The sequence below is a fragment of the Octodon degus genome, unplaced genomic scaffold (assembly GCF_000260255.1).
Source record: "Octodon degus isolate 3935 unplaced genomic scaffold, OctDeg1.0 scaffold00037, whole genome shotgun sequence".
In the NCBI taxonomy this organism is placed as follows: Eukaryota; Metazoa; Chordata; class Mammalia; order Rodentia; family Octodontidae; genus Octodon; species Octodon degus.
Window position 1 is genome coordinate 9665013 of NW_004524613.1, and position 24333 is coordinate 9689345.

General features: G+C 40.1%; 1 protein-coding gene across 7 annotated transcripts in view; it reads left to right on the plus strand.

The window, feature by feature from the left end:
- Dhx35 (DEAH-box helicase 35) overlaps nt 1-24333 on the plus strand; it is an 86304-nt gene that overhangs the window by 26834 nt on the left and 35137 nt on the right. For 6 of the 7 annotated variants that reach the window (XM_004630905.3, XM_012514679.2, XM_023714888.1 and 3 more), the window contains 8 exons: nt 1459-1563; nt 3673-3734; nt 5089-5158; nt 10074-10133; nt 18112-18224; nt 19124-19220; nt 20168-20326; nt 21722-21932. In XM_004630905.3, the coding sequence (XP_004630962.1) occupies nt 1459-1563; nt 3673-3734; nt 5089-5158; nt 10074-10133; nt 18112-18224; nt 19124-19220; nt 20168-20326; nt 21722-21932 (877 nt within the window). The remainder of the gene's footprint in view (nt 1-1458; nt 1564-3672; nt 3735-5088; nt 5159-10073; nt 10134-18111; nt 18225-19123; nt 19221-20167; nt 20327-21721; nt 21933-24333) is intronic. The other variant, XM_023714884.1, reaches the window with a different exon arrangement.

The following is a 24333-nucleotide window of genomic DNA, read 5'->3' on the forward strand; positions in this document are numbered from 1 at the left end:
GTGTGTGTGTGGCCAGCTCAGCCCACCAGGGGGCGGGGCTGGCATGTGGTGCTGGGGGATTGAACCACAGTCCCTGTGGTTTGTTTAGTTTAGCTTGTTCTAAGTAGGTGCTTTAGACCACTGAGCCATCTCACCAGCCCCCAGATAATTTATATAGTGAGTGTGAGACTTTATTTTCTTTTAAATTAAGCTAAGTGATTGAACTTTACTGCTCTTCTACTTTTAAGTTTGTTTATATATTTAGTTTTGGGACAAGGTCTTTCTCAGTTGCCCAGGCTGGCCTCAGATTCATAGTCTAATAACTTCAGCCTCCAGAGTAGCTGGAGGCATGAGACACTGCATCTGGCTTATGTTTGTTATTTAAATACATTCTTGGAGTAGGTCAGGGATCTTACCTATAGGTAGAATTTTTTTTTCCCCCCAGTGCTGGGGATTGAACCTAGGGCCTCATGCAACTTGGGCAAATAGTCTACCACAGCTATATCCCCTTACTGCACCCATTATTGAATATTTTTTCTTTTGGCATTTCCTATACTCACATTTTATTTATCATATATTGGCAGGTGAACTTCTATAGTTTATAATCCTCATGTATTATTTTGTAATATATATATCTATATATTCACATACATATTATTTTGTCCTTTACTGTATCAACTTGAATTCCTTATTAATCTTCGCGTGCACTTGTCTGACCCCTGCACCCCTCCATCTGCTTTCTTGTCTTCATTTTCCCTTTCAAGGATTTTGGTCCCTGGGACACTTTTGAGCATTGTTTTAAGTATCTGACTCTTGAGTAGTATACTTTTGCCTCCAAAGACAAAAGGAATTTGGCTCAGTATTGAGTTTGATCATTCCTATTATGCTTTCATAATCCAGTGGAAGGTGCTTTATTTTAAACCATGGAGATAGGAATAGTTTTCCCTGTTTGGTAAGTTCTTTTTTTAGGAGCAGAATGAATCTTGTTGTTTCTTTTGTGCTGTCACCACACTTAGAGCTGAATTTATGGCTTAGCTTATCTTAAATAACTTTGGCATATCTGTTTCATAGTTTTTGTCATTGCCTTAAGTCTTTTGAGTTAATTAATTTTTTTGTGGTGTTGAGGATGGGTCCATGGCCTTGTACATGCTAAGAAGCACTCTATCACTGAGCTACACATCCCAGGCTTACTTTTTGAACGTGATTTATAACATCTTTTTGTGATTTTTTAAAAAAAATTTTGTATTCCTGTATGTAGTGCAAGAGTGTGGTAGAATAAAATGAGGTACATCACTATATCAGTTAGTACATTGTAGAACTTTTCATATTTGTTCCATAGTGACTTTTGATATGCATTTTGTTCCTTCTCATTTTCCAGTGTTCACGTACTTCTTGACCAGTGACCTTCAGATTTTCTGTAGTACCGCTCTGTGCAGTGCTTTCCATGTCTCATTTTCAGCATGATCTTTTTTCCCAAAGGTTGCAGGGAGAGTAGCTGAGGAAAGGGGTGCGGTACTGGGCCATGAGGTGGGCTACTGCATCCGCTTCGATGACTGCACCGACCCACTGGCTACGAGGATTAAGGTGAGGTGTGCAAGCTGCTTTTGCTAGTGTGAATATGGATGAAGAGTATCTGAACTTGAAAGTAAGATTTTATCCTTGGTTTATATTTGAAGAGGTTTATATTTGGGAGGTTGAAGCATTGGCCTTGCTTACTGTTATTTACCCATTGGTAATAGTACCTGTTTCAAAGTTGTCCTTCTTCGGAGTGTTTTATTTTTTCTACTGACTCATATAGTTGTCTAAATATAGAAATCAGCCTATAAAAGACTTAAGAACAGGGACAAAGTGGGATCAATTGATACAGTTGATCCAATGTAGAATTCATAAATGATGTTTTCACTACTTACAGCTTTATTTTTACCTGACAGTGGATTTTATCTGTGTTATTTGACCTAATTGCTAATATTAAAATAGTGTCAGTGGTAATCAGTGTATCATCATCTCAACAGGGCACTTATTATTTACACCAATACTGGAATCAAAGTCTAATCAGGTAGTGCAGTAAAACAATAAATGGAGTGCTCTGAAGAGATGAAAGATTGGTCATTAGAATCTCAATTTTCAGTTTGCAATAGGAAAATTGAAGATAAACCAGCAAAATGAATAATGTAGTGGAAAAGAATGGAGTTTGGTAAATATTTGTGTCTTGTTACTTTTGACATGCATTTTGCCAGTTAAAGAGACTAAACTGTCCACATCAAATATATTTAATAAGCTAGTTGTCAGTCTATTATGTAACCAGATGATTCTTTTTTGATTCCTTCCTGAGAAGGTTTTGTGTTCTAATTGGTTATAACTTCAAGGCTTTCAATTCTTGACTGGTTTGTAACTGGTAGCAAGTTCTCATGTTGATTTCTGTGCATGTGTATGACAGCTGGCAGCAGGCCTAAACAAACTGGTAGAAATGCATCTTGCCTTTAAAACAAGAAAAGTAAAAATACTAAGATACAGCATACTAAGAGTGGTTATCCTTGTTAATATACTGAATTTATTTTGGGGTGATAGGAAGAACATCCAGTCATTACTGAATATTTCAGAAACATTTAATAAACATTCCTTAATCCTAAATGGTAACTGACATTTCTTGACCACTCTCTTGTGTGCTAGGTCCTGTGTTAAGCACTTTATGTATACTGTCTCGTTCAGTTCTTGTGATAGCCCTGTGAAGTAGCTTCTTGTATTACCTTACCTTACAGGTGAGGAGTCAGCCTCAGAGAAGATAAGAGTTTGTCTAATTTTCATACAGCAAGTAAGAGATAGACCAAGGCCATGGTTGGAAGTTTGGGAAATCATGCTGTCCCTTAGGGATGTTAGTCTGCTGGGAAACACAGAAATCTTGCATAGAACCCCTGAGTGTTAACTTAGAAGGGAATTTACAAGTAAGATTTCGCCTTGGTTTACATTATGAAAAAGTTACAGACCTAGGAGGTTGAAGGAGTCAGCAGTCTGACTTCACAGCCCATGTTCTTAGCCTTGACCTTGTCAAGTTCCATAAAATAACTAGTGCAAGTGGAGCTTAACTTCAAGAGCTGTAGTTTTAGTCTTTGGGATGTTAAAGAATGATAATCTGGTAATTTAAACAACTAAGTTGAAGATAACACTACCAATATGGCAAATACTGTCAAATTCATATTACTTTGTTTAGTGAAATTCTGTATCATTTCTAATTTTTTTATTGCTATTTTGTATTCTCTTTTAAAAAAAAGAGTGGTCATTAAAAAAATGATAATCTCATATATTTGCTGGGGTAGGCACATGCTTATCTTCATTGTCTATTCATCAGTAATACCAGATGTTCAGCCCAGAGGAAATGGGAATTAGTTAATGTTCATAAAATAAATGTTGATGAAGTCCTGCTAAAAGATTTTTCAACCCCACTGAGTATCCCATGTTTGAAATTGTGTGTGTGTGTGTGTGTGTGTGTGTGTGTATGTGTGTGTGAAGAATTTCACTACTTGGTAACAAAAATACTGGGCCATTTCCTCAGTCTTTTCTTGGAATTGTTTTGTACATGTGTTGGTAAAGAGGTTGGACTTCAACTTTACAAAGTGTTCCCCTTGAAATTAAAAAAAAATTAATTGTGGTACAATGTAAATGAATTATTTCTAAAAATTCATATTTTATTTTTAGTTTCTTACTGATGGAATGCTAGTCAGGGAAATGATGATTGATCCATTGTTAACAAAATACAGGTAAGTGTGTTTTTCCTATGATAATTTTCCTGCGGTTTCCAAAGTCCACAGATAGATTGAGAGGCAGTTTTATTACTAACTGAGACTCATATCTCTGCTCAGCTGGCCCAGAACTTTTCTCTTGACCATGACTTTTTCAACCCTTGATGTTTTTTGAGTTTAGATAGCTTGGCTCCTGCAGACCACAAACAATGGAAACATAAGGAGACAAGCATGAATAAATGAAAATACACTTGGCCTGTTTATCTTGTCTGTGTTCCATCACGGGATAGTGAGTGCAGAGTCACACAGCGTAGCAGAGAACTAGCTGGGCAGTGTTTTGTTGAATGCAGTGCACAAAGTCCAAATAAATATTTCTTACTTTCTGCCTCAGTGTGTCTTTGTTGACCATACACAACATAGAAGTTGCCCCTGGTCTGTAGTATTCTGGAAAAGGATGGCACATTTGACTCCCTTATGCATGCCTGTGACGAGCCTGACTCTTTGGCTGTTTCTATACCTTACCAATCTTAAGATAGTTTGGCTTTGTTATGTAGTCTATAGGGTTATAGATTATATTGCTGTTGAAAAGCAACTATTAAATCCTATTAGAATCCAGTGTGGTTGGTGAAGCTCTTTAAAGATAGCAAGAAATCTCCATTTTAAATTTTTTATTATTTTTAAATGTATTTGTTACAGGGTCTTACTACACAGCTTGGACTAGTAGTGATCCTCCTGTTTTTAGCCTCCCCAGCTCTGAGATTACAGATGTGTGCCACCATGCTCTGTCTCGGTGGCCCGGCTCAGCACACCTAGGGATATGCTGACACGAGTGTGGCATGTGGTGCTGGGGACTGAACCCTGGTCCCTTTCCTTTCCTAAGCAGGTGCTTAGTCTGCTGAGCTATCTTGCCATTCCTAAATCACATTTTTTAAAAAATGTATTTAGTACAGGGTCTACAGGGTCTCACTACACAGATCAGACTCGTAGTGATCGTCCTATTTTCAGCCTCCTAAGCTCTGGGATTACAGGCATGGGCCACCAGGCATGGTTTCAATCACTGTCTCAGCATTCCCTGGGGACAGGGCCGGCATGGCACTCAGGGTATTGAACCCTGGTCCCTCTGCCTGCCTAAGCAGGTGCTTTAATCTTCTGAGCTATCTGGCCAGCCCTAAATCACCATTTTTTAAACCAAGATTGATGTCACCATTTTTATTAGCGTAAGAATTATACCTCAGTATTAAAGAAGAGCAACTAATTTTCCTTTTGATTTGAGGTATTGTATGAGAGTTCAGTACTTAGAAGTGCCTCTGGTGGATGGGATTATGTGGGGTTGTTGTTTTGGTGCTCACAGGAGCGTCCCTCTTGTTCTTAGTGCCATCATGTTGGATGAAGCCCACGAGAGGACCTTGTATACTGACATTGCTATTGGCTTGCTAAAGAAGGTATGATCCATTGCCAGAGTTATTTTGCGTTTTTTTTTTTTTTGTGTGTGTGTGTGTGTGTGTTTGTTTTTTAAGACAGGATCTCACTATGTTGTTTGAGCAGGACTTGAATTCTTTATAGCCCAGGTTGACTTTGAACTCATGATGATCCTTCTGTTTCTGTTTCCTGAGTGCTGGGATTACAGGTTTGCAATCACCATGCCTGGCCAAAATTTTGTTTTTTGTGTCTTTGTTTTGTCTGATCAGGGAAGTAACAAGCAATTTGGTCAACCATTTTTTTTTTTTTTTTTTTTTTTTTTCTGGAACCTGGGATTGAACTCAGGTCCTTGCGCTTGCCAGGGAAGTGCTTATTCCACTGAGTCATCTCCCCAGCTCCATGTAACTAGCAATTTGGAAAGTCCAACAAAATACTAAGGAAAAAAAAATCATCCATCATCTTACCCACCTAGAAATAAAATTATTCTTAAATATTGATGTGTTCTTTTCTGTTTGTAAAAAAATCCATTTTTGTGCAGTGGGAAATAGTGTTTTTGCTAATTTGCATTTTGTACATTTCTTTTTTTTTTTCCAAAGTTTTATTGATAAACAGATAGCAATGAGACAGTTTCAAATCAAATCGGAAGTACAGTTTCAACAAATAATACACTGCATATATTCTTCTTAGTGGTTAATTGCTGTATAAGATGCGGACTTGTGATCCTATTTACAAACACCATTAGAACAAATCATTCTATTCCTTAAGAGAATGCAACTATATATCTATCCTAACCACTTTGAATACACAGATACAAAATGGACATTCATCAGTATACCCCATTTTTTCTAAGTTCCGTTATTGAATATTATAGGTGTGTAAACTTAGCAAAATATTCTAAAAGAGTCCAGTAGCCCATAATAGCATTGGGTCTTCTGTTTAGCTGGCAATGTCAGAAATTATTGACCTGAGTCCCCCACAGCTCAACATAACAGATGGCTTTATTTCCTATATTTTGTCTTCATGCTTTTCTACTGGATGGTTAAGACCAAGGTAGAGCAGGACCTATGCAACAAGAGTTGTAGCTTTTTGGTCTGAGAAGGTCAGTGAAATGCCCTCAGGATTTGTCCTGAGATCCTGTACCTCAGATTGTAGAACCTTCATCAGTGCAGCCATGTGGATGAGTCACGGCCATTGCTTGGCCAATGTGCTCTCTGTGAAAGCCTGAGAGAGTGTCTTCTCCCCATGTGACTCTCCTTAGGCACACTCTACGTCATCAATCACTTTCCTCTTTGGCCTGTACATTTCTTTTAACATATAAAGATCATTTCTCTGTCATTAAATATTCTTTGATAATATTCTTAAGTGCTTGGAGGTAGGGTTTTAAAAAAATTATATATTTTTTAGAGATGGGCTTGCTGTAAAGTTGAAGCTGGCCTGGACTCACTATTTAGCTCAAGCTGGCCTCAAACTTGTGGCAGTCTTTCTGCCTCAGCCTCTTGAGTGCTGGGGTTACAGGTGTGTGCCACCATGTCTGGCTGAAGACATTATTTTTAATAGCTACATAATCACTTGTTTCTATCATATTTAGTTTTTTTCCTATTAGGCATTTACCTGGATTTTTAGATTTTATATATTTTTTTATTTTTTATTAATTTTGTTGAGAAACAAATAGCAATGAGACAGTTTCAAAACAGGTTAGTAGGACAGTTTCAATAATTAGTACATTGCATATTGTTGTCTTCTTAGTGGTTATTCATAGTACAAGATGCAGACATGATATCCTGTCCAAACACTGTTAGTACAAATCTTTCTTCTCACTGAATTAAGACAAAGTAGCTGTATATCTATCGTAACTATTTTGTATATACAGATACAAAATGGTTCTTCATTTATATGCCCTTTTTTTGTTTAGTTTTGTCAGAGATGGTATGCCATTGCCATTTAAATATTGTAGGTGCATGAATTCAGCAAAATAATCCAATATAGTCCAGTAGTCCATAATAGTTGTAGGTTATCTGTAGGCCTGGCAATGTCAGCAGTTGTTGACTTGAGCCTCTTACAGCTCAGCATATTAATATGGCTTTTTATACCTCACTTTTATACTTTTCTGCTGGATGGTTAAGACCAAGATAAAGCAAGACCTATATAACAAGAAATGTAACTTCTGTTAGATTTTATATATTTCAAGTACTTTTGTAGTGAGCATCGTATAATTATGTTGTTGTTGTTTTTTTGTTTTTAAATTTTCCTTAAGGTTTCAAACATATATTAGAGTGGAAAGAGGGTTATAATGAACTCTGTGCCCATTATCTGGCTGCCACAATTGCAGTTAATGGCTAATTTTGCTTCGTCCTTACCTCTACACTCCCTGTCTCTATTCCTGATTATCGTCTTTGGACAAATTCCCAATGACAAGAGGCTAGAAAGAAGTAGTAGATAAACGTATTAAGATCACAGGTCCTGGACCATATTGCCTGGATATAAATTCTCTTTCTACTGAAGTATTACTGAGATATAAAGAAAGATAAACTTGAGCCTTTTATAGGTAAATGGATGTAACTAGAGACCATAGTCATAAGTGAAATGAATCAGACCTGCATGTGCAAACATCATATTGTCTCCCTAGAGTAAGAAACTGAAAGAGTAAATAAAATCCAGAAGGTGCAATAGATACTGTGAGAGGGAAAGAAACTGCTCAAAAGGAAGAAAAACAAGGGGATGAGGAAAAGGAGAAAAAGAAGAGAAAAAAGACAAATATGTATATACACATAAGATAGCTCAGATAATTGTGCTACTAATTGGTTTATTGAAAGGTCTATTGGTTTATTGAAAGGAATAGTTAATGCTTAGTTTTTGACCAATTTTGCATGGTCATATCTGGTAATCTGCACAACTACTTTGAAGATAATAGTATGCAATATAACAACCATTGTTGAATTCCTTTCATCTTGTTTTGAAATTTTGTATCATTTTTAATGCTTTAAATTTTTTTTTTTTATATTCTCTTTTAAAAATGTGTCTATTACTGTGCTGGTACATTTTGCTGTGTTTTAGCCACTGTCCATCTGTGGCTGTTTAGGTTTAATTAACTAAAATAGAATCAAAATTTAAAAATTCACTTCCATAATCACACTGGATTTTAAGATCTATGTACCCATGTGTGGTGAGTGGTTATTGCAGTGTGGATAAGGAACCTCTTTACCCTGGAGGTGATTTCTGTTGGACAGAGCTGCTCTGTGTCATAGTTTGTTACGGGACTTAGATAATACAACTTTTAGGATGACATCACAGCTAGACTATGAGATATATTTGTGCAAATAAGAAAAAGCCACCCACGTTGGAAAAGATATCTGTAGCTAAGTCAGGGATGTGGGCTGCGTTTCAGATACTCCTGGCCTTCTGACCCAGACATCTTAGTTCAGTGCATGATTGTATGCAGGGCTCTGGAGTAGGACAACTTGGAATATGTTAGATGCTATATTATTGTAACTTGCATTATTACTGTGTTACGTGGCCAAAGATGAGACATTTTGATGCTTATGAGAAATTTTCTTACCAGGTTATAACAGTATAACGTAAGGCCCTATTTCACATCTTTGACTCTACTGAGTATTAGCCTTGGAAAATAAATCCTTGGGATGTGATTGGTGAAGAATAAATCCTAATTGTTAATGTAGATTTTGCTGAAGTTTATTTGATGATTTCTCCTGTTGATCATCACTTTCTTTAAAAAAACTGTTAATGTCTGTATTTCTATTTATTTGCTTTTCATGTACTTTTTTCTCTGTATATAAGAGTGCTTTATTTTATCCTTGGTTTTAATTTACTACTTTAAAAATATTTCTGTCATTATGTGTATGGATCACACTAAATTTTATAAAAAGATTACTTGTAGAAAGTATTTTGACTTTTTGGTATTAGTTTATTTTGTTGTTTGAAGTATGCAATGATTACATTCCTTGTGGGGAGTTTGGTACATGTGTATTACTTTCTTTTTCATCTCTACTCCTTCCCCCTTTTTCTCCCCTCTCCTTTCAACTCTTAAGCCCATTCCCATCTGCAAAATCTGTATCTCCTTACTTCCTATTAGCTTTTATTTTGTTGTTTATTTACATTTTGAGGTTTTCATATAAGACAAACTATGTCGTATTTAACCTTGTGACTTATTTCAGTTAACGTTACGGTCTCAAGGTGCATCCATTTTCCTATAAATGACTCAAATTTATCCTTCTTCATGGTAGAGAAGGACTGCATTGTGTGTAAATATCACATTTTCTTTATCCATTTATCTATTAAATGATGATATAGGATATACAGGCTACTTCCAAGATTTAGCTATTATAAATTATGGTACTATAAGCATAGGAATGGATGTATCATTGTAATGTGATGACTAATTCTTGGGAAGATACCTAGAAGAGGATTACCTAGGTGAATGGATTATGTGGTTTTTAAAAAATCTTTTATTCTGGGGCTGGAGAGATGGCTCAGTGGTCTAAAGCACCTACTTGAAACAAGCTTGGCAAAGCACAGGGACCACGGTTCGATCCCCAGCACCACATGCCAGCCAGCCCCGCCCCCTGGTGGGCTGAGCTGGCCACACACACACACAATAAATGTAATAAATAAAAATAAATATTAAAAAAAAAATCTTTTATTCATTTATTTGGTACAGGGTCCCACTATGCAGCGTGGACTCATAATGATCCTCCTGTTTTCAACCTCCCCAGTGCTGGGATTACAGGCATGTGCCACTGTGCCCGGTCTCAGTGGCCGGCTCAGCACCCCTGGGGGCAGGGCTGATGTGGCCTGGGCTGCCGGGAATGAACACTGGTCACTGCGCTTGCCTGAACAGGCAGTTAGTCTGCTGAGCTGTCTCGCTGGCCCTCTGTTAGCATTTATAATGTTGTCATTACTTCCTAATGCTTTCTTTTATAGATTCAGAAGAAGCGGGGAGATCTTCGACTGATTGTGGCTTCAGCTACTCTGGATGCAGAGGTACAAGCAAAAGCATTTTTCTTTCTCCCCTGTGAGCATGCACATTATTGAACATATCTTTGCGAAGTGACATGTGCGAGTGCTCATCTTTGGCAGGGTGGCCTGCCATTCTGGGGCCATCTGCTGTCCTAGATTCCTTATGATCAGAGGATCCTCCTTTTCAGCTTGTGGGTGGAAATTAGCCTCTAATTAAGAAGTTCATGATTACCCACTCATCTTGTTTCTCTACATCCTACCTTTCTCCCCACATAGGCAGCTTCATTTCATTACTTTTTTCAGTGTTGATTGTATTTCTTGAATGTATTTATGATGGCAGTGTAAATACATTTAGTTGTTTTTGTATAATTGAAGAATTTTCTCTACATATAATTATTTCTACATATGATTATAAATTATTGTATTTACATTATTTTTTTCTCTTGATGACTAATATTTTATTCCAAACCCTAGTTCAACTCAACAAATATTTTTGGGCCCTTGCTATTTACATATGCTAAACACTGTACTAGCTCCAGGTGATTCATACCTTGTGGACTCCTGAAGATAGCAGATACATAAATAGATGTTTACTGTGTAGTGTGTGTAAGGTGCTGAGGCTGCCAAGGAGGAGCTCTTAATGCTGGCTTGCTGGTGAGGGGGCTCCAGAAACTTTCACCAAGAAAGTTACATCCCAGCTGGGCCTTTTTGAATGATCCACAACACTTTTCCAGATGGACAAAGCTGGGAAGGACTCCCTAAGTATGCTCAAAATCGCAGTAGTGAGAAACTGAGATGAGGGAGCTTCAGGTGTGACCTTGCTTGACCGGCCTCCAAAGATGATCTGTCGCCCACCCATGGCTTTGACTTTATCGTTTCTGTGCTCTTCCCTTTGCTTCCTCCCTTCCAGCCGCACTTTGTGGTTACCTTGCTGTCCCTCAGAACCAAGCATATCTGTCTGTCTGTCTGTCTGTCTGTCTTTCTTTCTTTAATGTATTTAGTACAGAGTCTGCAGGGTCTTACTACACAGATCGGACTTGTAGTGATCCTCCTGTTTTCAGCCTCCCAAGTGCTGGGATTGCAGGCATCAAGCATGTTTCTGTTTAGAGGTGGAATGGAGCTCTTTTCTAGAACATTTACCCTCAGATAGTCTGATGGTTCTCAGACTATCTCATTTCATTGTAGATGTGGTCAGACGTGTCTCCTTTTCTAAAACTGCTCCTGTTGCGCTCTATGCTTTTAGGCTAAGTTTCTGTGTTTGTACTTAGCAATTGCCACACCCTAACTTCACGTACATTATCCAGGTGTTTGTCTTCTGTCTTTAAAATGTAGGCTCGGGGCCTGCCCCATAGCTCAGTTGTTTAAGTGGCTGCTTCAACAAAGCAGTCAGCCTCAGGTTGCTGTGGTTCGATCCCCACAACTCCAGCCAGCCAAACTACCCTGAAGGCATTCTGAGCCAACCAAAAAGAAAAAATCCTTCTAAAATGTAGGCTCCATGAAGTTTGGAACTTTGTCTTACTCATGTTTTTATTCCTGCTCTTAGTCTGGCACAGAGTAGCTACCTGGATTGAATATATTTTAATTAAACAGGAAGTCATAGGAGATTAAAATGGAGGGTGATGAGTTCCATGACAGAAGGGCTCATGACTTGGAAAAGAACAATGGATTTCATGGTATACCTGGTTGGAGCCATGGGGGCGGGGGAGAAGTAACTTTATTTTATTTGAGTTCAAGAAAGATCATTGTATGTGTTATATAGAAAACTCAGTGATAGATATGAAGACACCAGTCATGAGGCCACTTCTGTAATCCAGAAGAGATATGAAGAAGGTCTAGTGCCTGGCTTTCTCTCGGTCTTTGGGCAGTTTCAAGAATACAGACAAATTGAATAGAGTAAAAGAAGTTTAGTATGGCTATGAGAATTATCTGCATGTGTACTCAGGCCATTTTCTCAGAGTTTTTCACAGCCTGTTGTTTTAGGCTGGCTGTGAGAGCCTTTGGAGTAGAGCTCCTGTTACCCTTCCCAGTGGATTCTCATTTTTATGGTGTCTGTTGAATGCTACTCTGAGGATGGTCCTTGACTTTACCTCCCAATTCCCTGCTCCTTGGCCAAGTTACACAGACCATCTCTGTTTTACCCCTTATTTTCTTCAGCTTCTTCTCTCCTCTTAAACAATTCTACAATTGTTCCAAACAGGTTTTGTTACTCACTGTAGTGTCTGGGTCTTTTCTTAGAACCATTGCTAATTGATATTTGATAGTTGTTCACAATTGCTATTCATTGTCTTTTGGTGAGGCATAGAGATTTAAAACACTGTCTCTCTCAGTTTGATGCAAGTGACATCCTGGGAGTGTCTTTTTGTTTGTTTTTTTAAACAAACATGCTGGGAAGGCAGGAGGTAGGAGGTTTGTCATCCTTGGTAGGAGGTGCTGCAGGGCATGCTGGGACTTTAGCAGTACTCACCTGGGCCTGTGGAGGCAAGGCTAAGGCCATTCAGTTCTCATTCTTTCCTCAACTGAGGATGGGTGTGTTGGTCTATCCAGGGTGAGGGTGTGGGGTAGATAGGTCCATGTGGGTGTGGTGGGGTGGATAGGTCCATGTGGGTGTGGTATGTGAGTTCCTGTGTGAAAGTATGAGAATGAGGAAGACAATGTTGAATAAGGCAAGGGTGCACAGAACCCATCCCTGCCCCTATCTGCTGGGTCCGAGGATAGTCTCTAGGTTTCCTAGAGCGACAACGCTGTTGTTAGACCACATGCCCTGGTGTCATATCATAAGTGACTATAGTGGGGAGGGGGAGACAAGCAGGGCATGATGGGACTGATCAAATAATTTCCTGGCTTGGTTGAGCTGGAAGACAGCCCAGCAGATGTCCGCATCATTCAGACTGTCCTCTTCTTTTATGTCTGTGTTTCTTTGTCTTGTGACTCTACTTCCTTTGAGCCCCACTCATACTCTTCTTTTTCTAAGTGTGTGGAGCTCATTTCACTCCCATTTCTTTGATTCTGCCCTGAATTGGTACTGTTGATATTATTTGCTTTTATTTTTATTTTATATTCCAAATGAAGATAAAGGATAAAAATCTTAAATATAAGGCTCCTGTACCTTCGCAGTACGCATGGCATTTCTTTTCTTGAAAGAATAATTCTCCATTTCTGCACCATGTATTCCTAAGTATCTGAGATGTAGCCACCCACTCCAACAGCAGCAAGATAGCACCTCTCCATTCTGTGTGCCTGGTTGGTAACATGTAGCTCTCTCTGTTGAGCCCTTCTTGAAATCTTTCTTTTCTGCCTGTAGCTTGTGGAGTCCTGCCATGTCTTCTCTCCTCCTTTTCTAGCTACTCTTCCTCTGCTTTGCCCGTGGCTGTGACCTCGAGTCATCTGATGCCTTGTGCTTAACTGTGCTTGTGTGTTCCAGCCTTTGCTGTCCAGCCACTGACTGGTCAGAGACCACTGAAACTCATGACTCTCAGGTTTGGTCTCAGGCCCTTTCCCATGATCACAGACCCAAGATTTCCACTACTGCTTTAGAAAGTTTTCATCCCTGATTAAGAAGCAGTTCTCTTCTTCTCCTCACAGGAATGTGTGCACTTGTGCTCCTTGGTTGTCGGGTCCTGTCCTGGCAGTTGTGCTTCTGACGTGCTTTGCATGAATCCATACCCTCACCCTCTTGCCTAACTGTTCGTTGTTCCCTTAATTAGTCCAGTTGCCTCCAATCTTTTATTTCTGCTATCTCCAAAATGGCCACCTGAGCCTAGGGTCTAGAGCCCGATCTGATAATATAAGGGCCATCCTTACTGCCCGAGTCTTGCCCAGCAAGTACAGAGCCCACATAGCAGGGCATTTGAGCCCTTTGAGAGTGATACCTGCAGTCCCTTATTGAGACCTGTCGTAGGCGAGACCTGTGCTATGGACCCTCAAACGTTCTTTGCTTGAACCTTGCAACCACTTTGCAGATGGATAGCAGTTTGTCCATTTTATAGGCGAGCACTAATTTATGAGTTGGGTAGCCTGCCTTAGATGTTGGTCTCTCTCCTGCCAGGACCCTTTTTATGTCATCTTAATCTACATCCTGTGTCATCCTGTCCGGTCATAATCTTGGTCCTTTAAGGCTCAATCAAGGAATAGAATTGCTTCTCTAAAGCCTTCCCTGCAAGCCAGTAGTTACTGACCATTTGTAACTGTTTATAATCACATTGTAAATTGCAGCAGTTCTGTGGTGTGACAGGCAGTTTTCCTCAGGTAATTTTTTTTGTACATTTGTCTATCCTGAACTGTTTATTTGGGGAAGGGTGTGGGAGTTCTGTTTTCACATGTGTCTATCCTCTGCATGTTATAGGGGTTCAGGAATGCTGAAGTGACTGAAGGAAATTGACCCAAAGGAAAAGTGAAGGGTGATGTCATGGGATTCGCTTTGTTGGCAAGAGACACTCCGATATCTGTGCTTTCTCTTGCCAAAAACAGCCTGTGCTGAATGTGTAGCGTGGCAGCCTAGTGTTAAATCCAGTGGGCTCTTTTAGAAGTTCCTCCAAATCTGTTTGTGCCTGCTGCCATTCATTAGATCAGCTTTGGGGTTTAGGGTGGCTAGAAGGAAGGATGGGCATATTTTGTATACAGAATGTTATGGTTTGTGTATAGGTGTCCCCCCAAAGCCTCATGCAATCAGGGGGCAGCTTCTGGAGTTTTTGGTTGATTATTCTAGGTGTGCGTGCTTCACCTGCCCTGGGGCAGGTAATTTGCAGTACAGTATGAGGAGAGGAGAGAGGCTAGCTAGCTGCCTGAGCTGCTGCCACTCCTTTTGCTCTCTTGATCTTTGATGCCACCATGAAAGGTTGCTGTCTGCCATATGCCACACTCTGCCTTGGAGTAGGCTGGGTATGAACTGAAACCTCCACTAACTGTGAGCTAAATAAACCTTTCTTTCCTTCATTTTGAATGTTGGGTATTTGTCCCAGGAATGAGAGAGGAGTATGTGAGACAGAATTTTCTGCCCCTACACCCCCAAAGACTCATGCACATCCTTTTATGCAAAGGGCATTTTAGTCCATCTCTGAGAATTGCCAGAGTCGTAACAGTTTCAGCATTTGCTGAAAAGTCCAAGTCCCAAGTCTCCAAGATCAAAAGCAAACTCTGATATGAGCCCCTGTACAAATGAAAAGTTAAAAACTTCGAGCATTCAATAGCACATGATAAACACTACCATTTCAGAAGGTACAAACAGGAATACAAAGCATTGGGACCAACACAAGTCCAAGATCCAGCAGGGCAAACGTTAAGTCCTGTAGTTTCATGTGGAACATCAATTACAATCTGGCAAATCATGAGCTACATGTGGCTCCACCTCTATGGCTGTGTTGTTGGTGGTAGCTCCCATGTCTTCTCTCTTAGGCTGGCTTTGCTCCCTCCTTGAAGTTTTCCTCAGATAATCCACATTTCTGGCTTTTCCAAACTTTGGGACGGGGGGCGTTTCCACTGAATAGGCTTCTCACTCACAGCTTTACACAGTGCTCTCTTGGGGCACACTGCCTGGCCTCCCAGGCCTTCTGAAATTGAGGTGAAAGCCTTCTTAACCTCAGAACTCCTGCATTCTGCAAATGTCTAAAACCAGTGTTGTGTGGATGATGCCAGGGGCTGCTGCCAGCTGGAGCAGTAGCCAGGCCTTCTTCTCTCTTGGCTATAGGGTTCGAGTGCCTGGATCTCTGAGCACTCTGAACCTGATTCTGAGGAACAGATTCTCAATGTTGGCACCATTCTGGAACTTGTTGTAGCTTCCTCCACTGTGCTGGAACATGGGACTCTGTGGCTTCCCCTCAAGGCAAAGTCCCTTACCCTTGCAGTTCTGAGGCTGCAAAGGGTGGTGATCTGCTGCTTCTTGTGATGCCATCAGACCATCATTTCCATTCTGTAGTTCCTTCCCAGCGATGGAAATTCTCTCAGCTCTATCTTTGAAGTCCATGGTTTTATTGGTGCTTCCTTTTTGGCCAGACTCAGAACATTTTAAATCATCTTGCTGGGTTCTTTGCTCTTGATTCTCAATATAAATCTGACTAAAAGCCACCAACAATAGCCATTCCACTGCTTCAGTATTTGACTGCTTTGACATTACTTTTGCCAGATTAATCACACTTAATCTCAGTCTTAGGCAAAGTCTGGACATGAGCAAAATGTAGACTTTCTGCCAAGCCATAACACATATCATCTAGAGTCCAGCAGCCAGTATAGTCCTTCTTCCCAGCAAAAGCCTCCTCAGCCTGGTCTTTACAGGCAGGATTTCTATCAGCATTCTGATCTTCTGCACTGTGACCAGAATCTCCCATACAGAACAGCCAAAGCTGTTCCAATACGTCTCTTGTAAATGAAATCTCTGAACCTTTCCTATCTCTTCCCATAAGCCATTCTGAAAAGCTTATAATCTACATAATCAGTTTTAGTCACAGCAGTGAACCCACTCCTGGTACCAAGTTCTGTCTCAGTTACTCTTTTCTTGTTGCTGGGAAAAATACCTGACACCCAAAATGAAGGAAGGAAAGGTTTATTTAGCTCACAGGTAGTGGAGGTTTCAGTCCATGCTCAGCTGGCTCCAAGGCAGAGTGGCATATGGTAGAGAACAAAGAGTAGAGGGAGTGGCAGCATCTCAGGCAGCTAGCTAGCCTCTTTCCCCTCCTTACATTGTAATGCACATTTCATGCTCCAGAGCAGATGCAGCCCCCAACATCCACAATAATCAGTCACAAACTCTGGAAGCTGCCCCCTGACCGCTTGAGGCTGGGAGGTGGGGGGAACCTGTATACAAACCATAACAAAACAGAACATAGGGAAGTGAAAATAAAATAAGCCTTGCAGCTACACAATGAAGTCAAGGAAGTGGAATAGCTAGGGAGTGGAAGGTCACTCAGAATTAAAAAAAAAAAAAAAAAAAAAAAAAATTGAGCATTCCACCAAACTGAATGTCTGTGTCCTTTCAGCCTCTGGCATGAGTAGTTTCCTGTCTAGTGTTATCTGCCAGTGTGATTATTCAGTGACTTAGCTCTTCCCATTGTCAGCTTCTCCATGTATGTTATGGACACTTTCCAATAAGGGGTATTTGGTGATGTCCCTTGTCATCAGACAGAATTTTGAGACCTAACTTAGGCTGCTTGTCTTGTGCTCAAGTAACATAGAGTAGGATGTGACCATCAGTTTGCCAGAAATTGCTACAGCCACTTCTCCCGACAGGGAGAGATACAATGGGCGATTTTCCTCATGCAGAGCACTGTGTGAACATCCACAGGGCGTGTAAAGATGGAGAAAGCACCGTCTCTCAAAGTTTTTGGGAAGTTTTAGTCAGTGTGTATCAGGAACATACCTACTGTTCAGAAATAAAAATTTCCTTTATAAATAGACAGTCTTGTTTGATTGGATCTACGCTGTCCATGTTAGAGGTATACATCTTTCTGATTTAGCTTATATTGAGCTTGGATCACACCATTGACCTAATCTTTAGTTGAATAAACTACAGAGGATAAGAATAAAATAAGTAATACAGTTACATATTACCTCAGATGCACCACTCAATGTATTTTTTATTTTTTATTAATTTTTTTTTTATTTTTATTTTTTTGGCGGAACCAGGGGTTGAACTCAGGCCCTTGTGCTTGCCAGGCAAATGCTTGTTCTACTGAGCCATCTCCCTGGCCCGTTCAATGTATTTTTGAAATCTAATCTTTGTTACTTCTGTCAAAGCTTTAGTGGTACCTATTAGGGGCTGGGGAGATGGCTCAGTAGAATAAGCACTTGCCTTTCAAGTGGTACCTGTCACTGAAATATGCTTCCCCACAATTTCAACAAAAATGTAAATTTTAAAAATTATTTTATAGTACATAATTGTTGTTAAAGATATCTAATCCTTACTACTCACCTCTTCTCTTCCACCAGTTTTATATTTTTTCATTGTGTGAGTTACCGTGATCCTTTTTATTTTTTACTGAGAAAGAGAAATGATTTTTGTTTGTTTTTTTAGAAATTTCGAGATTTCTTTAATCAAAATGAAACCAGTGACCCGACCAGGGATACATGTGTGATCCTTACAGTGGAAGGACGAACATTTCCAGTGGATATATTTTATCTACAAAGGTTTGATGATGCTTGATTGTTGATGATGGCAGTTAGAAACTTAGGTTTATAGTGTGGAATTACAGGGGAAGTGCATCTGCTACCAGCTGAGGGTGGTGAGGAGCATATTGGTGTCTTCTATCCTTGACAGAATGTTCTAGAACCCTGCTCAATACCTTGCTGCATTTATTTCAAACTCTTGACAGTAGTGTGCCAGTTTGCATGGATCTGTGATTGGTTACTCAGTTAAAAGAGCAAAGTGGTGTTAGGCAGAAAGGCGAGGCTTGAAAGTTTGCTGAACTTGGGTTTTGAAGGATGTCCATCAGGGAGGATAGTCCTACTGTGATTTGAGTCATTTCATTCTCAGCTCTCTATGTGCTTAGCAAGAAGGCCTTGTTGGCACTTTAGAGAGGAGATCCTTTGGGTAAAAAAGGGGCTAATCTAATTCCTATGCCTAGTCATTGAATGAACAAAGACCAGGTCCAGTGACATAAATCCAGAGCTATGAATCTGACTTCTGAGTTGCCCTAGCGTGGGACCATGTCTGCCACCTCTTTTCACCCAGCTCATTTCTGTTGCTCATGCCAGGCAGGGAAAATAGACTGAGAAGACACGAATCTCAATGCTAGTGCCATAACCCCCAGTTTTGTGGCCTGGCATCTTTGCATGTGTAAAATAGCACATATGTACGTATGGGTATATAATCTTTCTGGGTTTTGCAAATATAAGTCTTAGTAATTTTGAATTATTTTTAAATGCTTCATTTAAAAAAAAAAGAGTGAATATTTATTTTATTTGTGTTACATGTAGGGCAAGCCCAAACTAACTTTGATGAGATTTTGCTGCCAGGTTATTAGGGTAATTGACTGTTGATTAACAAGCCTATTCTAATGATGAACTTACTGCATACATCTTCTCAGTCCTGTTCCAGATTATGTCAAATCAACTGTGGACACTGTGGTGAAAATTCACCAGACAGAGGGAGATGGAGACATATTAGCCTTTCTCACTGGCCAGGTAATTCTGTTGGAAGTCTGTGAAGAGCAGGTGTGTAAGGCAACAGCTGTTCAGTAGCATTTGGTCAAATATCCTAGAGTGGCGCATCTAGAGTTGAAATTAAAAACTAGATCCCAACTTTTATTGTAATTCAGTATAATAAAACAACAGGCTTCAGAATTAATAGAGAGCCCTGTTACTTAGACATTTATTTCATATTTATTGTATTTTGCGTCTATTTAATTGCATGAAATATTGGGTTTGATGTCATTCATCTAACAACTGGATTGTTAGCGAGTTTCTGTTGTCTCAAAAGAGTTAATTATATTTTTGATTTACCAGCTCATGCTAAAATAAATGAGATAGTGGACTTACTGGGCTTTGTTTGCTAATGTTGAGTAGTACATGAGATGGGTTTTGCTGCATACATATTACTACCACCCCGTACTAGACCCCTTGTCCCTGTGACGTCTTTACACCTCATTCTGAGGATGCTCAGGTGTTTGTGTTACTGGAAAAACAACCAAAGAAGCCTAAGTGCTGCATCAAGTTTGTGACACTGTTCAGAATTACCCTCCTCCAGCTGTAGTCTTTTGCATTGCCAAACATATTTTGCCTTTGATGCTTTTTTCTGGGAAAAACTTGCAATGATTTTATTGGCTACAACTTGTTCCTATGCATGAAAAGGTTTTGTTTGCTACAGTACATAAAAAATGAGTAGTCTATTTATTGATAATTCTATTACTGCAGATAGCTTGATTTTAGTAATTAATATTGCAGTTAGAAGTTTTCATTTCGTTGGCACAGTTGTATAGTAGCATCTGAAAATATTATCCTAGAGTGGGATATCTGATTAAAGGTCATGAATCTGACCCAAATTAAAATCCTGATCAACTGTTATTGTCTTGCTGTGATAACATGACATTCAGATTGATCTTCATTTCTTTGGTTCCTGGGTCAATGTCTAGGAAGAAGTAGAAACTGTTGTGTCAATGCTGATTGAGCAGGCCAGAGCACTAGCTCGCACTGGGATGAAGAAACACCTCCGGGTTCTCCCCATGTATGCAGGACTGCCTTCCTTTGAGCAAATGAAAGTGTTTGAAAGAGTGTCACGCAGTGTGAGAAAGGTGAGATTATCTTGATGACCAAAGGTGTTTCCAGCCATCTATAGTTGTATTCCTGTCCCTTTGCCATACACTGAAAGATGTTTAAAAATTGAGACAGAGCTTACTAAGCAGGAAAATTTCTTTCAGAATTTTAGGCCCATATTTCTAGATTTTTTTTTTTTAATGTATTTAGTATAGGGTCTGTAGGGTCTGACTGCACAGATTGGGCTCGTAGTGATCCTCTTGTTTTCAGCCTCCCAAGTGCTGCGATTACAGGTGTGTACCACCATGTCTAGTCTCAATTGCCATCTAGGGGTGGGGCTGGCACAGCATGCCGGGGATCAAATTCCAGCCACTGTGCTCTGCCTAAGCAGGCGCTTTAGTCCACTAAGCTATCTGTATGTAGTAGATTTTTTTTTTTTTTTTGTAGTAGATCTTAAAAGCATACAATAAATAATGTGTTGTGAAGATTGCTAAACCTGCCCCAAAGAAGAGTAACTCAGAGCAGGTGACTTCTCTGTACTTCCCTTTTATCTGTCTGATATTTTCCTTGACATGATACTATCTTGGCTTAAGGGACTGCCTTAGAGGATGTTGGTGTTTCTAGATCATTCATTATGAGTGTCAGTTTGCTTGTAGAGCCAAGTTTAAATCAGTTAAGGTGTGGCTTAAGTATATCCAGCCTTAAAATTGGGGTGGGGAACGGTGTGGTGGGAAGGAGCATGGTTAGAAGGAGCCCTCTGTCAGCCAGCCTGATTCTGCTCCCTTTCCCCTAGGGCTTTTCTGCCTTCTTCATTCTGTTACATTAGGAATGCACAATAGGTGCCAGAGAATAAAGTAGGTGACAGTTGGACTGAGGACCCCTTCACAGTTTGGGGCCACTTACAAGAGGGTATCCACTGGCTCCGTCAGCGGGATAGAGCAACCTGTGTCTGCGTATGCAAACATGAATTGTAGCCAGCCTTTCAGAACACCTGGATTTCATTGCTGAATTGTGTGCTCCAGCATGAATTACTTAACCTCAAGCCTTGATTTTTGTAGTTGTAAGACATAAATAGTAATAACTTTGAGATTGACAGTTTTATAATGTGAAACCTTAACTCTCTGCTATATAAACGTGTTCAAGAGATTTTTATGAAATGATTTTATAAAATGTAAAGTACCTGAAAAAAGTTCTGATTATTATTTATTTACACTTAAATATACTGTTACTTAGAACCCTCCAGTAGCAGCAGCACCCAGTGGACTTAGAATAAAATACAAATACCTAAAGAAAAGTACTTCAGGGTGGCCCAGAGACTGCAACTGCCATACACATTTGCAGTATTTGAAATATCATTACATCTTTAAGACTTTTAACAGTTTATTTAAAGTGAAAGAATAAAATGATTTTTCTTATTTTTGTGTGGAACATAGGTGATAGTGGCTACCAATGTGGCAGAAACCTCCATTACAATCAGTGGCATTGTATATGTGATTGACTGCGGCTTTGTGAAGCTGCGAGCCTACAATCCCAGGACAGCTATTGAGTGCTTAGTGGTGGTGCCTGTGTCCCAAGCATCAGCCAACCAACGAGCAGGACGTGGTGGACGCAACCGCTCAGGAAAGTGTTATCGCCTTTATACAGGTTAGTGTGGGTTTCATTAAGGGTTTTTGACTTTCTTGTAGTTAGCTGGGGCATTGAATAATATAGCATTTATTTATTTATTTATTTATTTATTTGTGTGTGTGTGTGTGTGTGTGTGTGTGAATTTGTGTGTGTGTTGTGTGTGTGTGTGTGTAGTGTGTGGCCAGCTCAGCCCACCAGGGGACAGGGCTGGCTGGCATGTGGGGCTGGGGGATTGAACTACGGTCCCTGTGCTTTACTAAGCTTGTTCTAAGTAGGTGCTTTAGACCACTGAGCCATCTCACCAGCCCCAATATAGCATATATTTTTCCCTTGTGGTCGAACTTAACAGAATCTGTACCTTCTGCCAGGGCCCTGTTTGATCTGGCTCCTCATCTTCCTCAGTGTATTTACAACTCTTTGCTAACACTCACCATTGGCTAAAGCTGGCCCAGTGATTTCCCTTGTTTGCCATCCCTGTTCTAACCTACTTTCTGGACCTATGCTCTTTTATGGCCATGTGACCCTGTTGTGTGGGCTCTGTGTCTCAGATTCTATCTTTCTTACCTTTTCCTTAGCTTAATGGGCTGTTCTCTTATTCTGATATTCCTGAATCTTGTGGGACCTCATACTGGGCTCTGGTCCATCTTTGTTGAGCTGGGATGAAGGATCTGTCCTGAGACTCACACCTAACAGTTGCCAAACTCCTGCCCAGTGTCAAGCACTGATGCTCTGAGGGTGCAAAATTGAATTCGACAAAGGACAGTCCTAGCCTTTGAGGAACTTTCTACTCAGCATGGAAACAGCTTTAATGAGTAGATGATATGCCCAAAGCTGCACTTTCTCTCTCTGTGTATGTTTTTTTGGGGGGACAAATACTGAGATTTTTATTATTACGCCTAATTTCCAATTGGTGATAATTCCCACCTCTGTCAAGTATCCCATCTGAAGTGTCTTACCAGATCTGGTAGTTTTAACTTTACTATTTATTTCTTCCATTCATTCATTCATTCTAGGGAAGGGTCTACAGGGTGTTCAGGGTCTCACTACTAGATTGGACTCATAGTGATCCACCTGTTTAAAGCCTCTCAAGAGCTGCGATTATAGGCGTGTGCCACCACGCTCAGTCTCAATTGCCCTCTCCGCACACCCCAGGGGTGGGGCCGGCAAGGGGCCCGCATGGCAGGCCTGGGGATTAAACCCCTGGCCCCTGCAAGCAAGGTGCTTTAATCACACTGAGCTATTTGGTTGACCCTTCTTCCTTTCATTTTTAGTTGCCATATATGTATATATATATATCTTTTTTTTTTTTTTTTTTTTTTTTTTAATATGGCACCAGAGCCTTGAGCACACTACGCAAGTGTTTAGCCACTGAGCTACACTCACCAGCCCTCATTCTTTTCTCTTAGTGAGTGTTCACAGAGCACCTGCTGCATGCTTTGTATGGTGCCTGGCCATGGGGCTTTAGAGCTAGCTAAGCCATAACCTGTGGCTACATGGTAGCTAGTTTGGTGGTGAGGGCAGAGCCACAAACATGCAGTGTGTTACCATGTGGGAGCGTCCCTGTCACAGAAAGGGAGCCTTGTAAGTAGGGAAGAGGGCTCATGTCCTACTGCGAAGGCTGAGGAACACTTCACAAGTGAGGTGGTATTCAGATGTGCTCTAGGATTTGACTCTGTTTTTAAAGTTCTTTTATTTTTTTGGAAACAGTTTTGCTATGACATTCAGGCTGGCCTTGAACTTGTAGTGATCTTCCTGCCTCAGTCTCCTGAGTGCTAGAGTTATGGGTGTGTACTACCATGGTCAGCTAGGAGTGTGATCTTGGACGCCCAGTGGTTGTGCATGTGAAGGGGTAGTATTGGAAATTAGATTTCAGCACACCAGTAGACAGGATGGCGTGTCTAAGTACCTAGAAGGAAAGAAAAGAACATAGTATGTGAATGGCTGGAAGGAAATAGGCAAAACCCAGACCAGAGAGGTAAGAGCAGCTTTTGGAGGTGCTAAGAGGGTGATTGGCTTGGGAAAGGAAGAACCAGTACTAGGGTACCCTGTAAGGCAGAGGAGGAGGAAGTTTCAAGATTTTATTTGTGCATATTTAAAATTTATTGTGTTAAAATTTATATAACATAACCATTTTAAAATAAACAGTTTGGTGGCGTTATACTCATATTGTGCAGCTACTCCTTTTTTTTTTTAGTTTAAAAAAGTTTCCATTTCTGTGCAGAATTTTTTCTCATTAAGTAATTGCTTCCCATTGTTTCTTACCTCTGATCTCTGACAAACACGAACTATGTTCTGCCTCTATGGATCTTTTTGTTCAATAAATTTCATATAAATTTGATCATAGGCTATGTGATCTTTTGTGTCTAACTTTATTGCAATTTTATTGGCTTTCTTTTTTTTTTTTTTTTGGCAGTACTGA